Consider the following 13,904-nt stretch of genomic DNA (forward strand, 5'->3'; position numbering starts at 1 on the left):
TAGCAGAACCTGGAGAGCCTCTTCAGCTGATTGTAATGACCCTGTAGGGAAGGGGTTGCCATCCTGGTTCCTGTGGGCACCAGCGTGCCCCGCTCTTATAGTGAAAGGTCTCAATAAATATCCTCTCAAAAATCCACAATCACAAGAGACTGCTGCATCAGAGATGCCATGCTTCATTGGATGCCAGGATTGGACACTCGCCCAGCACCTTCCTTTCTGCACAGATGAGAGGTGCAGAGAGCTTCTCCCTGTGAGTAAGTGTAGCTGTGGCTGACGTAGTTGCCTTTTCCCTATTGATTGGGAAGCAGGTGTTGATGGGAGGCATACGCACACCATTTTGTGGCCCTCCTTTTCTGCTCTTTTAGATATAGCAGCCATTTTGTGTTATGCCAGGCCCCCCGTGGCAGCCATTTTGTGACTGGTGACCCCTGACGGGCAGCAGGGAAAAAGACACTCCTTCAGTTATCCTAGTCCCAAGTTGTTTAGGGCTTTTATAGGTCAATACCAAAACCTTAAATCTGGTCCAGTAGCTTATTGGGGGGGGGGCAATGCAACTTCTGTGAGCCGCCTGTAATCACTGGGTTGAAATGCCCTGATGTCATACAGTGCTCTTGACGCATCCCAACTGCTGAAGTTTTACACTGTTGGAAAATACTGGATCTTTGGTGACTGAAGTGGAGGGAGGCAGAGATGTGACTGAAACGAGGGGGAAAGGGAAACAAGAGGAGAGGAGAATGTAGGAAGCGGCCTTACTCTGAGTTGGACTCTCAGCCCGTCTGGCTTGGTATTCTACACTGGCTAGCAGTGACTCCCCAACAAGACTAGATGAAGGCATGATGAGGCCCTAAGCCACCTGTGAGGACTCTTTGGCCCTCCCGATGTTGCTCAGCTATAGCTCCCATCATCCCTACGAAGCACAGCCAACAGCCAGGGATGATGGAAGCTGTAGTTCAGCAACATCTGGAGGGCTAAAGGTTCCCCACATCTGTACTCAGCTATGTAAGAGCCCCCATAGCGTTGCCACAAGAATGTGTTAACACTGCACCTCACCTGTCCTGGTGGCGTTTGACCGCTTATGAACACCTTGCTCAATGAACTTTTGATATCAATTATAGTTATTTCTGCAGAGATTTATAAACCCAATATTATATTTATTTATTTATTTATTACATTTATGTACCACCCCATAGCCAAAGCTCTCTGGGCGGTTTACAAAAATTAAAAACATTGAACATTAAAACAAATATACAATTAAAAAAAAAAACCCATACAGAGTTTAAAACCATGAAGCACAGATAAACCAGATAAAAGACCTGGGGTCAGAGCTTAGCACATGCTGATAGAATGCCTGGGAGAAAAGGAAAGTCTTGATCTGGCACCGAAAAGATAACAATGTTGGTGCCAGGTGAACTTCATCAGGGAGATCATTCCATAATTTGGGGGCCACCACTGAAAAGGCCTTTTCCCTTGTTGCCATCCTCCGAGCTTCCCTTGGAGTAGACACCTGGCTGAGGACCTTTGATGTGATAAACAGTTGTGTCTCTGTTGAGTATATTTTTGTCATATCACAGTAACATCTGTTTTCGAGTCTGTTTTCCTTGTTTCCTGTATTTTTTAACCACATTTGTAAAACTTGAAAGTTTGTATTTTTAAAACATTTAATTTAGAGGCCTCTCGTGATCTGAGGCCCTAAGCTGTGCCTTGTGTCTAAATCCGGCACTGTTGTCCAGGGTCTCAGGCAGAGGTCTTTCCCAGCCCTATTTAAAGATGCCAGGGATTGAATGTGGGATCCTTTGTGTAGGCACAGCATGTGATTTATCACTGAGCTGCAGCCATTCCTCAAAGAAGCTAAGGAGAAAAAGGATGGGACGGTCTCTGCGTTGGAAGGAAAGAGAGGACAATAGAAGGAGTGTAGAGGCTGGGCAACTATCGGGCTGAATCATAGTGAAGTGCAATGAAAAGGTGGTCTAAATGTTTGCACATTTCATCCAGCTGAACTTTACACAGCAATCCAACTCAGGGGAAGCCGGCATAAGTTGTGCTGGAGCAAGAGAAGCCGGCATAAAGTTCCGCTGCATCCAGTTGCCGTTTAGGAGCCTCTGGGTTGGCTGAATGTCAGCTCAGCTGGGAGCTGCACACAAGGGCCAGAAAGTAAAGCCTGCTCCCCCAAATACCCCTACCGGAGAGTAAGCCCTCTCCATTAACTTCTCTTGTATTTATTTTCTGAGACCAACCTTTTTCCCAGCTTAACTTTTGCCTGAATTGGGACCTGCAGAAGCGCGCTGAACGCAAACTGGATGTGGCCTAAGTCTCCTCACCTCAGCTCCTCCCCCGACACGCCGCTGGTGTGTGCCTTTCTCTGAACTTACGCTGGCTTCGCTTACGCTGGTCTTGGCTCAGCTGGCTGAGCCCTGGCTGAGCCAGGCCACGAGACTTACGCCAGCATAGCCTGGCTGATCAGGGACCCAGATGGCTCAGCTGCAGATCCACTGCATCCAACTCCCCTCAGCCTGACATTAATGCGAGTCGGATTGCTCCCTTAGTTTCTGTTTTTGTAATGCCATTCACTTCTGTGAAAGTTGTTTTTAAAAGTCTGATTTGAGCAATGCACAGGGATTTGTGCTGTTGTAAAAGATGGCTTTAAATTGAAACGCTTGTGCAATACATATTTTGCAAAGAAAAAAAAGTTATGCATATCCTTTTACAGCTCCGCTCGTTTATTACAATGTCTGTTAGCGCTCCCTTTTGTTTTATACCAGAAGTTCATTTAAACTTGTCTTTAATTAAATTTAACCCTGCCCTTTCTCCCAGAAGGAGCCTTAATACCTGAAAAGAAGTTATTCTGAAAGGATATCAAATTGCATAAAGTTCTGAATTTGAAATACATGGAAGCAATCAAGTCTGGAGGGAAAGGAACACATCACATTGTCTTTTTTCCTCCAAACTTTAAATATTTAAACTAGGATATGCTTCCAAGTTCCTTTCGTATTTTTTTGTCCAATTTTCCTTCCTATGATGTGTTTGAATCTAGGAATGTGTTGCTTTCACTACAGTGCAAGAGGGTAGCACCAATATACAAAACTCCTAAAATAATCTTGCTGCTGATTCTACAGTAGCAGAGAGTTCTAGTGGTGAACATCTGCTTGTAGAGCCATTGCTCTAAATTTGTTGCAGCCTATCCCACAAAGGAATTCATGCAGTAGTGTATTTGTAACACTATTGAGATTATTTATAATAATCTACATCCTGAAACAAGGGCAGCGAAAGGGCTGTTTCCCAGGGATCTTTGCATTTAGGCTGTCATACTTTACACCATTAATATGAACCAGAAAATAATAAACCATTTTATTCAAACCCCTTTTCAGCTCTCTCTGTCACTAAGGGCATGTATTACAATGCTCCCTTTTTGTTTATACAAGAATTTAATGCTTTCCTCCAATTTTCACAAATTTCAGGCTTGTACCAACATGTATTTGATCAAAAATATCATGCCAATTAAAACTATATATTATCTAATTATTATTATCACAATATGGTACATCATAATTCTGGTCATCCTAAAATAGGGGTCAGCAAAAAGGCTGCTTTCCAGCGATCTTTGCAATTAGGCTCTCATACTCTACTCCACTAATAGGTACCAGAGAATAAAAAAACCATTTTATGCATACCCCTTTACAGCCTCTGTGTAAATGCATTTCGGATAAGGGCCCTCTTGATCTTCATTGCTCTCTTGATCTGTTCCAGGTTGCACCTCAGGCATTGGGAAGTCCTATGCGAAAGAGCTGGCAAGCCGTGGGGTGAATATCATCTTAATTAGCTGGAACAAGGAGACGTTGGAAGCTTTTGCCAAAGAGATAGAGGATTCCTACAAAGTTGAAACTGCAGTTATTGTGGCAGACTTCAGCAGAGGCCGTGAGATCTGTCCTGCCATCAAGAAGGCCCTGATGGACAAGGAAGCTGGCATTTTAGTGAATAGTGTTGGTGTGTTCTATGATCACCCGGATTATTTTACCAATTTGACAGAGGATAAAATTTGGGATCTCATCAACATCAATATTGGGGCAGCTAATATGATGGTGCACATGGTGCTTCCAGGAATGCTTAGGAGAAAGAAAGGTGCTATTGTGAATGTTTCTTCTCTGTCCTGTTGCCACCCTACCCCACTGATGGCGGCATATTCGGCTTCCAAGGTAAATTTCAAAATGTAAAACATATGCTTGTACTCTTATCACAGGGGTGGGGAAGCTCTGGCTTGTGAGCCTATTTTTTTGTTTATTTGTTTATATCCCACCTTGAACTCCACCAAGGAGTTCAAAGTACATGCTTCTCCCCCCCCCATATTATCCTTACAACAGCCCTGTGAGGTAGGTTAGGCTGAGAAACAGTGATTGGGCCAATGTTGCCCAGTAAGCTTCATGGCTGAGTGGGGATTCAAACCCAGGTCTCCCAGGTCCTAGTCCAACACCTTGACCATTACACCATACTGGCTCTCATAAGTAGGTCTGCCAGGCCTCCCCATTTGGTCCCCGAGGCCATTTTGGCCAACCTACACCCACCTGCCTGACACCCACCCCCTATATGATCGGTGGTGCCTGCAAAGCCCCTTTCAAAGCACATCTTGCCCTGCTCTTTGAATGGAGCATCTGAAGATCTGACAATCAGCTGACTGAGAAGTCCTGTTCAAAACACAGGGCAAGATAGTGCTTTGAGAGAGGTTTCTGAAGACCCCTGCAGACTGCTGCTGCTATTATTGTTGTTGTTATATTTAGTAGTTGTTTGTTACCCGTAGGTCTCCAAGTGATTTACAACGTTGTTAAAACCAAAATAAAAGTATTATACCATAAAATAACACACCCCACACCCAAAGACAGCTTTGGCAGCACGCTAACACAAACAACGACATCATAACCTATCAAATGCCTGAGGGAAAAAAGATAAGTCTTTACCTGGTGCCGAAAAGATGTCAGTGAAGGCATCAGGCAGACCGCACTGGGGAGCCACAACTGAAAAGGTCTTCTCCCTTGTCACCATCCTCCGAGCCTCCTTTGGGGCGGGAGCTGGAGAAGGGCCTCGGAAGAAGAACTAAGGGTCTGAGTAGGGGGGAAAAGTTCCCCTGATGTCATTGCAAGATCAGATGATTGACAGGTGGGCACCTCTGCCCAGCTGTCAAACTTGGCCCGTGATAGACCAGGGAGATAACAATCTGACCTGCTGGGGTTGAAAGGTTCTTATCAGAATCATTATTTTTAAAAGGTAGATAGTTATCCTTTCTCCATAGAAATGTTTCTCTGTTTCTGTGGATAAAGACTAGTAGATTTTAAAGCAGGAATGTGGAACCTCAGGCCGGGGATCCAAATGCAGCCTCCAGATCTCTCTGGCTGATTTCACACTGTGCTTTATTGTTATTCTGATGATTTCTTACCTGATAATTTGCACATTTTATTTAATCTTTCATATGACACAAAAGCTAGTTCTGGTAATCTAATGGAAGTTTAGCGCTCACTTCCATGATAAAAGATTCCAGAAATGAAATCAATTTGCAAGCTTGGGAACCCAGAAAATCATGGGAGTTTTGCACTAGCTGCAGCGGCTCACTTGACAGGCATCCCGGCATGCAATGTGTTCCGCTCTTTAGGTGAGCATCAAATTTTTCGCCTTTTTTTTTCCCTGATGAAAATTGTATCAGTATTCTGGCGTAGGCACGGGTAGCAGATTCCTCTCCCTCCTTTTCCCACACACACACCTGTGTCCAGATGCTAACTGGCACAGTAAATTGTGGGGGATCTACAGTGCACATGTGTATAACGGGCAAGGGACAAAACCAAGATGAAATGCTGATATATCAGCCAAAAAAGCCGTGTTTCCTTAATGAAACAGGTCAGATAGTGGGACAGGAGCACTACCATTTTAACGCACAAAACTGATGCAGTAAGCCCCATGTGTGAAAGCAGCCTCTTTCTGGCCTTCGGGACTTTCCCCGGCCATACTCCTCCCCAGCCCTGTTTTGCACTCTCCTTGAGTGTCTTGCCTGCCCAAAATGCATCCTTGAACTCTGATAATATCTCATGATTGTCTGGATGGGGATGAAGAGGGGTATGTGTGTAGCCTGCTGTGCCCACTTCTGTCTCGAGCCCTGCATGGGCCCCCCAGAAGGTGACCCAAATGGAATTAAGATCCCTGGGTTGAGAATGGTTCCCCATTCCTGTTGTAAAGTCTTTTGCAGGATCAAATTAGACTCATACAACTGTGGCTCAGAATGGACGACAGGCCACACAGATGAAATCCAAAAGATTCAGAAGCAGTGGTGGCAGCTTTTCTGCTGCCCATCAAAGGTCAAGAATGTGTTGGCTTCACCGTTCTAACTCACCTTCGCTTTGCTGTTGTGAAGGCAACTTTACAAATTTGGGCTGCAGATTTGGGAGCAAGCACCACTGAACGTAATGGTGCTTACTTCTGAACGTAATGGTGCTTACTTCTGAGTGGACGTTAATAGGTTTGCTCTGTTCATTGAATTGTAAAGTGCTAGTGTACATCTGTAAAGGAGACTGGCAGTGCAATCCTATACATGCCTACTCAAAAGTAAGCCCTGGTGAGTTCAATGGGACTGGTTATCAGATAAATGAGCATAGGATTGGAGCCTAAATATGCTAAAGCAGCCTTCCCCAATCTAGTGCCCTCCAGATGTTTTGGACTACAACTCCCATCAGGCCCAGCAAGCACTGGCTAGAGCTGATGGGAGTTGTAGTCCAAAACATCTGGAGGGCACCAGGTTGGGAAAGGCTGCACTAAAACAATTATTGTTGCAAATGGCCAGTTGCAAATGGCCAGTCAGCTAGACTTACAGAGCTGGGGTGCGTGTGTGTTCACTTGTTCTTTGCTCCTTAGTCAACTCTCTCGGCCTGGGGGTGGTTGATCCGCTCAGAGCCCCATCCAAACAGATCTGAGGATCCTAATAGTGAACACGTCCACTTGATTACATGAGATCAAAGAAAGCGTGCAGCCTCCCTTCCATGTTGCCTGGATCCCCAAATGATGCAATGGGAGTCACCCCCAAAAGGGCCCTTGGGTCCCTGGCAGCTGCGCGCTCTGCTCCAGAGAAGAGGACTGAGAACGTTTCCTCTGGGCAGGATTTTTAAGGTGTTTCTCATTCTAGAAGCTGTCAGCAAATAGGCATTTGCTCTGTCCCCCCCCCCCCCACTTCCCAGGAAAGAGGGTCATCCAGTTCAGGAGCTGAGGCTTTTCACGGCTTCTTATCTCCAGCAGGAATAAATCACCTTCAAGCAGTGTTGCTAAACAAAACTCGCATAACTCTATGTCTGTTTTCATTTACAACTGAGAACAAAATGCAGCTATTAGGCCTACTTCTCATATAATATCCAATTTATAATATCCCACAACCCTTTTATGTATCCAATACACCATTCATGTTACACCTTGTGTGTGTCTCTCTCAGCTGAAAGGTGTTGTCTAAGCAGCTAACACCTGCTCTTAATACCAGAGAATCTTAATTGTCTGTGCTCTTGACCTCAACAGGCTTACCTGGACCATTTCAGCCGAGCACTTCATTATGAGTATGCTCCCAAAGGCATCTTTGTTCAGAGCTTAACTCCATCCTTCATCTCCACCAACCTGACAAAATTTAGTTCCACGCTCACCAAAAAGAGTTTCTTTGTGCCTTCCGCTGACGAGTACGCTCATCATGCTGTGACCACCCTTGGATTATCCAAAAGGACGACAGGGTACTGGCCACATTCAATCCTGGTAATGTCATTAATTCAATGCCTTCTATATTAAATTTTCTCTTGACGTTTACAGGCAACAGCTGTTGAACCGCACAGCCTGGATTGGTTTTAATGGGGCTTTTGAATCAAAAGCAAGCACAGGACCTTGGAATGTGTGTTGACTGCCAGCTAATGCTCTGGACAATGCCATTCATGTTGCCTGACCATTGCTTTATTTTATTTCAATATTTTGTTTTGTTTATTGCAATGTTTTACTTGATTGCAACTTTTTGTTTTTATTGCAGTGTTTTGTTTTATTTATTTTATATTACTATAAGTACTTCTCTTGTCCTAACAAAATGTAAAGAAGCAGAAAGCAAAGCGCTGTTCTTACATTGCAACGCGTGTACAATTCAGCATGCTGTGGGCCAGGATTGGGGAACCTTTGGCCCTCCAGATCAGTGTTCTTCAACCTTGGATTCCCAGATGTTGATGGACTACAACTCCCATTATCCCTGACTACTGACCATGCTTTCTGGGGATGATGGGAGTTGTAGTCCAATAACATCTGGGAACTCAAGGGTGAAGAACAGTGCTCCAGATGTTGCTGAACTACAATTCCCATCAGTCTCAGCAAGCACGGCCAATGGCCTGGGATGATGGGAGTGGTAGTTCAGCAGCATCTGGAGGGCCAAAGGTTCTCCAACCCTGCTATAGACCAACACACTTTTCTTTTCTAAAGCTTTTTTGACTTGGAGCCCACAGACTAGGGTCCTTTGTGGAGTATTTTGCTGGTGGGGGAAAATGCAACTCTTAGTGCTGGTGTGGGGAACCTTTGACCTTTCAGATGTTGCTGAACTACAACTCCCATCAGCTCCCATCAGTAAGCATGGCTAATGGCCAGGGATAATGGGAGATGTAGTTCAGCAATTTTTGGAGGGCCAGAGGTTTAGCCACACCTGCCCTAGAGCACCTATTGCTGCTGTTGGTGCTGCATTGCATGTATTTTTATTTATTCAAAACCATTTACACCCTGCTTTTCCACACCTCTGTAAAGGAAGTTGCTCAAATATAAATTTATACAAATATAAAAGGAAGCTTAAAAATGACAGTTATCCAGCCATTAACATACAAGTTATCAATTCTGTTTGGAGTACAACTCCCATCAGCTCCAGCCAGCGTAGCAAAGAACCAAGCACCCAAAGAGCAGTGCTCAATGCGTTCAGCACCCATGGACAATTGAAAGTTTTCAGTTTTCAGTGTTTACAGAACACGGAGGAGGAGAATAGCAAACTTCTTGTGGCAAGTAGTTCCACATACAGAATGCCAACTCTCACTTTGCCATCTGTCTTGCCTCAGAAGGCAACAGCCCATGCAAGGAGGGTGCAAGGGTGATCTTATAAAGGGATAGGCAGATTCTCAGAAGCTTTATAGCAGAGGTGGGTCCCATTTGGCCCATACCTGAGGTTTTCTATCACATCAGGTGTGCAACAGGTAAAATACGGCTGGGCCAAAGGGACTTGTGTGGTGCTGTGCAAGGCCCAACTATCAGCCTTGTCAGGTGAAAACAAGTCATCTGGCATCATTGGGTCATCAGGCATCTTCACTTGTCAGACTAGCTCATGAGGGTGTGTGGGAGGTAAGGATCTGGCCCACCAGCTAGATTCAGCCCCCCCCCCCACTCTTTACAGGTAATAAGCAGCACCTTGAATTGCACCTGGAAATGTACTGGAAGCCGGTGAAGCTGATACAATAAGGGGGTCACATGATTCCAGCATTTTGTCCCCCCCCCATCAAGGTTTTAGTGACAGCATTCTGCACCAGTTGAATATAGGTGCTTAACTGTCATACTTTCCTCTTGGTTAGTGACAAGTAATGCTTGCATAATTCCGTTAATTCTCTCACTTTTACTGACTTTTAACTTTTTTTTCTAAGATGCATTGCTCAAGCGGTAAACGTCTCCAAAGTTTGTTTAAAAAATAAAGTATAAACCTCAGTGTGTTTGTGTTCCCCCTTGCATTTTCATGCTTTTTAATCTTTTTTTTTTTTAATTAATTTTAATTTTTGGAGGGCGCAAGGGCCATAGCTCAGTAATAGAGCATCCGCTTTCAATGTGGAAGGTTCCTGGTTCAGTCCCCGACACATCTCCGAGTAAGGTGGGGAATGCCTCCTACCTGAGATCCTGGAGAGTCGCTGCTAGTCATTGTAGACATTACTGAGCTAGATAGACCTATGGTCTGACTCCATATAAGGCAGCTTCCAATGTCCCTATGTGTATACTTGGAAGTTTTATTAGGGGAAGGGCCTTAGCTCAGGGTAGAGCATCTGCTTTCAATCCTTGGCACGTCTCCAAGTAAAGAGAGGACTGTCACCTGCCTAAGACCTTAGAGAGCCACTGCCAGCCATTGTAGACAGTACTAACCTGAATGAACCAACGGTCTAAGGCAGATTCCCATATTCCTGTTATTGCTTATGGCCAAAGGCGTACGTTTACTTGCTAATTCTAATCTGTGTTTCATCTCTTGTCTTCTAGTTCCTTTTTGCTCAGTACCTGCCAGAATGGCTCTGGGCTTGGGGAGCGTGCAGAATGGGCTGCTTTTTGTGAAACGCTGCCACCTTGGCCAAAACCACAACAACCCGGAATTAAGAGTATCGGCTGGAGAACAGATAACATCTAGCAGCCTTGCTGGACAGTTGCTACAAACATCCAGACCATTTGGATGTGTTTCTTCCTTGTCTGCTAAAAATAATAATCATATACAGTATGTATCTTTTTTTTTTTTTTTAAGGGCATTCATCTTGTGTGTATCCTCCTGTAAGGCGCATCAGGACTAATAGGTGATGAACGGGCAATCTGGTATTAGGAAGTGGATGTTCTTTTGTATGTCTGTGAGGTCCTGATTTCTACAAAGTACTGACTGATTCTTGTCAGTAGTGTTTCTGATTCAGACATGAGTGGAAAATCCTGTGGGGCCTGAATGCTAAAAAAAAAAAAGTTGAATAGGATACTTTGGGACTGAATCCTATTAAGAGCTGACAGCAAAGAGAGGTAATGCTGTTCATAAAGACAGCATTCTGTACAAGCCTCTGCCATCCTAGTGCCCTCCACATGTTTTGGGCTACAGTGGCTTTGCTCGCTGGGGCTGATGGGAGTTGTAGTCTAGAAAACAATGGGGGGGGCACCAGGTTGGCAGATCCATACCAAAATTGGGTACTGCTTTTCAAGTGGCATATTCTTGGTTTCTTCTTCCTTGTTAATATTTGTAGTACAGTTAGTACTTTTTTTTAAACTAGGAAGTGATGTGACTATCTGAAGCTATTTTCTGAATTGGAAACAAATGCTACTTTTAGGTGGAGTGATTTTAAGTGACTTGCTCCAGCGGTCTGTTAGAATGTCCCCCTGCCTGTGCGTTTTGTGGTGCTCTGATTATCGAGCTGTGAACGACCACCAAAAACATTTACCTATAGTCTTCTGTGGACCGGAAGACTGATCTGTCCATCGAGAAATACCCAATAACATGTAACGTGTCTAAAGAACGATGCTCTATAAATTCAAGGTGTGTATGAGGCTTCTTGAAGAGTTTGAATTATATTAAATTCCCCAAATGTGTTTGGCTGCCTCTATTCAGTGTGTGGGTAAATGTGTTTGTGAATTATATAAACTGTTCTTCCAAATCCAAGTTTGGTAATACCTTTTATTGGCACCAACCAAAATGTCACAAAAATGCAGCAAGCTTGCATGTTCTCCAGAACATCAGGCCAGATGTTACACAAAGAAGTGGCTGGGGTGAAGAAAAGGGAACAGAAATGTTAAACTGATGCACTAGCCTTGAATCAGCGTGTAGACTCAAGGGTTTATAAGTATTTCTGAAATTGCATCTGTTCATGTAAATTAGCATGTACCTTTTTTGTTATTGTTTTGGTATGTGCGCTTAAAAACCAACCACAAACCTGGTATACAGCAACACCGACGGGCTTAGCATGAACATGCAAGCTCCTGGAGTGAAGATCCTACTGCTGCTACAAGCTAAGCCATGGTTTGGCTTAGCATGTCATCCCAACGCGGGCCTATGGTTTATCTTTTCCACACAAACCACGAGATGTAGCCCCTGCTCTCCCCCATAAACTTGATGAGAGTTCATGGCTTGTTTGCAGTGGAGACTCATGGCTCTGATGTTAGTGGGTCAGTGAATAGGTGCTGAGTTTTAGTCCAAACTTTTAAGGAGCTGTCCAAGGGGCCTTCAACAGCTCCTTGAAAATTTGGACTAAAACCTAGAGTGGATTCACTGCCGCACAGAAATCAGAGCCACCAGTCTCCACTGTTTGTTTGGAGAAAGGCAAACCATGAACCTAGGTTTGGATGCAGTGCTAAGCCAAACCATGGCTTTGCTCCCGACAGCATGACAGCAGCAGGAGAAGCGGGAGGAGCAAAGTGATTGTGATATTCAACTACACACAAGCATGTTTGGGTTCACCTTAAACCATAGTTAAGCTTAACTATGGTTTAAAGGGACACGCAAACCAAGCCACTGACTCTGAAGCAAAGATATTTGCAGAGGGCTGGTTTTTCCCCTGCTGATTCAGAAGTTTCACAGCCCTAGTTTTCACACTGTTCTCAAGGAACTGAATTAATGGGTGTTTTTTTTTTTTTACTGAAACAACATTCCAAAGTAATAAGAGAAAGAAAAGAAGCCATTATGGGATTTTGAATGGGAGTCAATGCAGATATATTTCTCTTGGAAAGCTCTAATAGTATTTTGCTGTCTTTTTCCTTGAGTTTGTGATTCAGTTAGCCAAACAAAATCTTGAGGGTAAATTGAGCATTATCCCCGAGAGAGGACCTTTTGCCCAGCCTTCACCAATTTGACATGCTCCGGATGTTTTGGACTACAACTCCCATCAGCTTCAGCCACAAAGCACCAGATTGGGAACTCACCTTGTGTCCTACCCATGACAATGTGCATTTCCCCTTCCCTGCTCAACATCAGTAATAGTCATGGGAAGAAGTGGGGAAATGCTTGGCGTAAAGATGCCGGGACATGGGGAAAGTTGTCTTACATATTCCGGAGGGGAAGAACTCGACCCTGGGCTGTCATTTTCAATGGCAGTCACATGTTCCTCAGAGTTCTTGAGCAGACGGCTACATGATTATGAATTTCAGAAATAAGATTCATGATTGGATACATTTTCCCATTTGCCATAAAATGAGGCTAAATTTAGGGGTTACGACACCCTACCAGAAGGCCATTTCTGGATAGGAATTGCTGGGGGTGGGAGATAATTTTATTGTGGAGGAGCACCAATGGCTTGATTGCAGAGGCAAAATGTTCCCTTCCTTTTATATTATATGTTTGTATTTGCATTATTATAAAAATCTTTGTATTATGTGTTAAAGAAAGGAATTAATCCTCATGTCTTGTGGAGAAGGTTGCTTGCTCTTAGGATAAATGACAAAATAGGAATATACATAGGAAGGGGCTTTATACTGAGTCAAATCATTGATCCTTTGAGCTCAGTATTGTCTGCACTGACTGGCAGCAGCTCTCCAGGGTTTCAGACAGGAGATTCCCATCCCTACCTATGCCGGAAATTGAATTTGGGACCTTCTGCTTACAAAGCAGATTGTCTAATACTATGCTATAAATGTCTCTCAGCTTGGGAGGTATGAGATTTCCACTATTTAAAAGGAGGTTAGGATGGTTTCCCTTCCGAAATATTGCTTAATGAAGAAGAATTAGATTTATGAGAGAAGGAGAGATACGAAGATGAAGAGAGGTGTTTCAGGAGGCTGGCGCTGCAGACAGAACAACAGGCGCTTCCAAGTTCTGAAGGAGCATCATTGAAGACTGAGGAGCATTGCCCAGGAACAAGGCAGGTGGGTTGTCAAGGTAGCAGGGCCCTGCCCTCCTTTGTGACACCTCCTGCTGCTGGCTTAAAAGTTGGCAACCATAAATGTCCAGGTGTTGGAGCTAGATCTAGGAGAGGAGTTGAGGAGAGCATTGGTGGTTAGCGAGCAGAGCAAAGGAGAGGGAGGTTTTGATTTTTTGTGTGTTTATATTTTTGTTTATATTGTCTTTATATTTTTCTTTATTTTGTTCATACTTTTCTTTATTTGTTTATATTTACATTTTCTTTATTTTCCTTTATTATATTGTTTATATTTTATTTCTATTTTTGTATATA

General features: G+C 43.9%; 1 protein-coding gene across 4 annotated transcripts in view; it reads left to right on the plus strand.

The window, feature by feature from the left end:
- The window catches only part of HSDL1 (hydroxysteroid dehydrogenase like 1), a 43,112-nt gene extending 31,781 nt beyond the window's left edge, over window positions 1-11,331 (plus strand). For all 4 annotated transcript variants that reach the window (XM_061593695.1, XM_061593696.1, XM_061593694.1 and 1 more), the window contains 3 exons: window positions 3,745-4,190; window positions 7,534-7,761; window positions 10,255-11,331. In XM_061593695.1, coding sequence (XP_061449679.1) covers window positions 3,745-4,190; window positions 7,534-7,761; window positions 10,255-10,326 — 746 coding nt within the window. In that variant the 3' untranslated portion in view covers window positions 10,327-11,331. The remainder of the gene's footprint in view (window positions 1-3,744; window positions 4,191-7,533; window positions 7,762-10,254) is intronic.
- The last annotated feature ends 2,573 nt before the right edge of the window (window positions 11,332-13,904 follow it).

Source organism: Rhineura floridana, chromosome 13, assembly GCF_030035675.1.
Source record: "Rhineura floridana isolate rRhiFlo1 chromosome 13, rRhiFlo1.hap2, whole genome shotgun sequence".
NCBI lineage: Eukaryota > Metazoa > Chordata > Lepidosauria > Squamata > Rhineuridae > Rhineura > Rhineura floridana.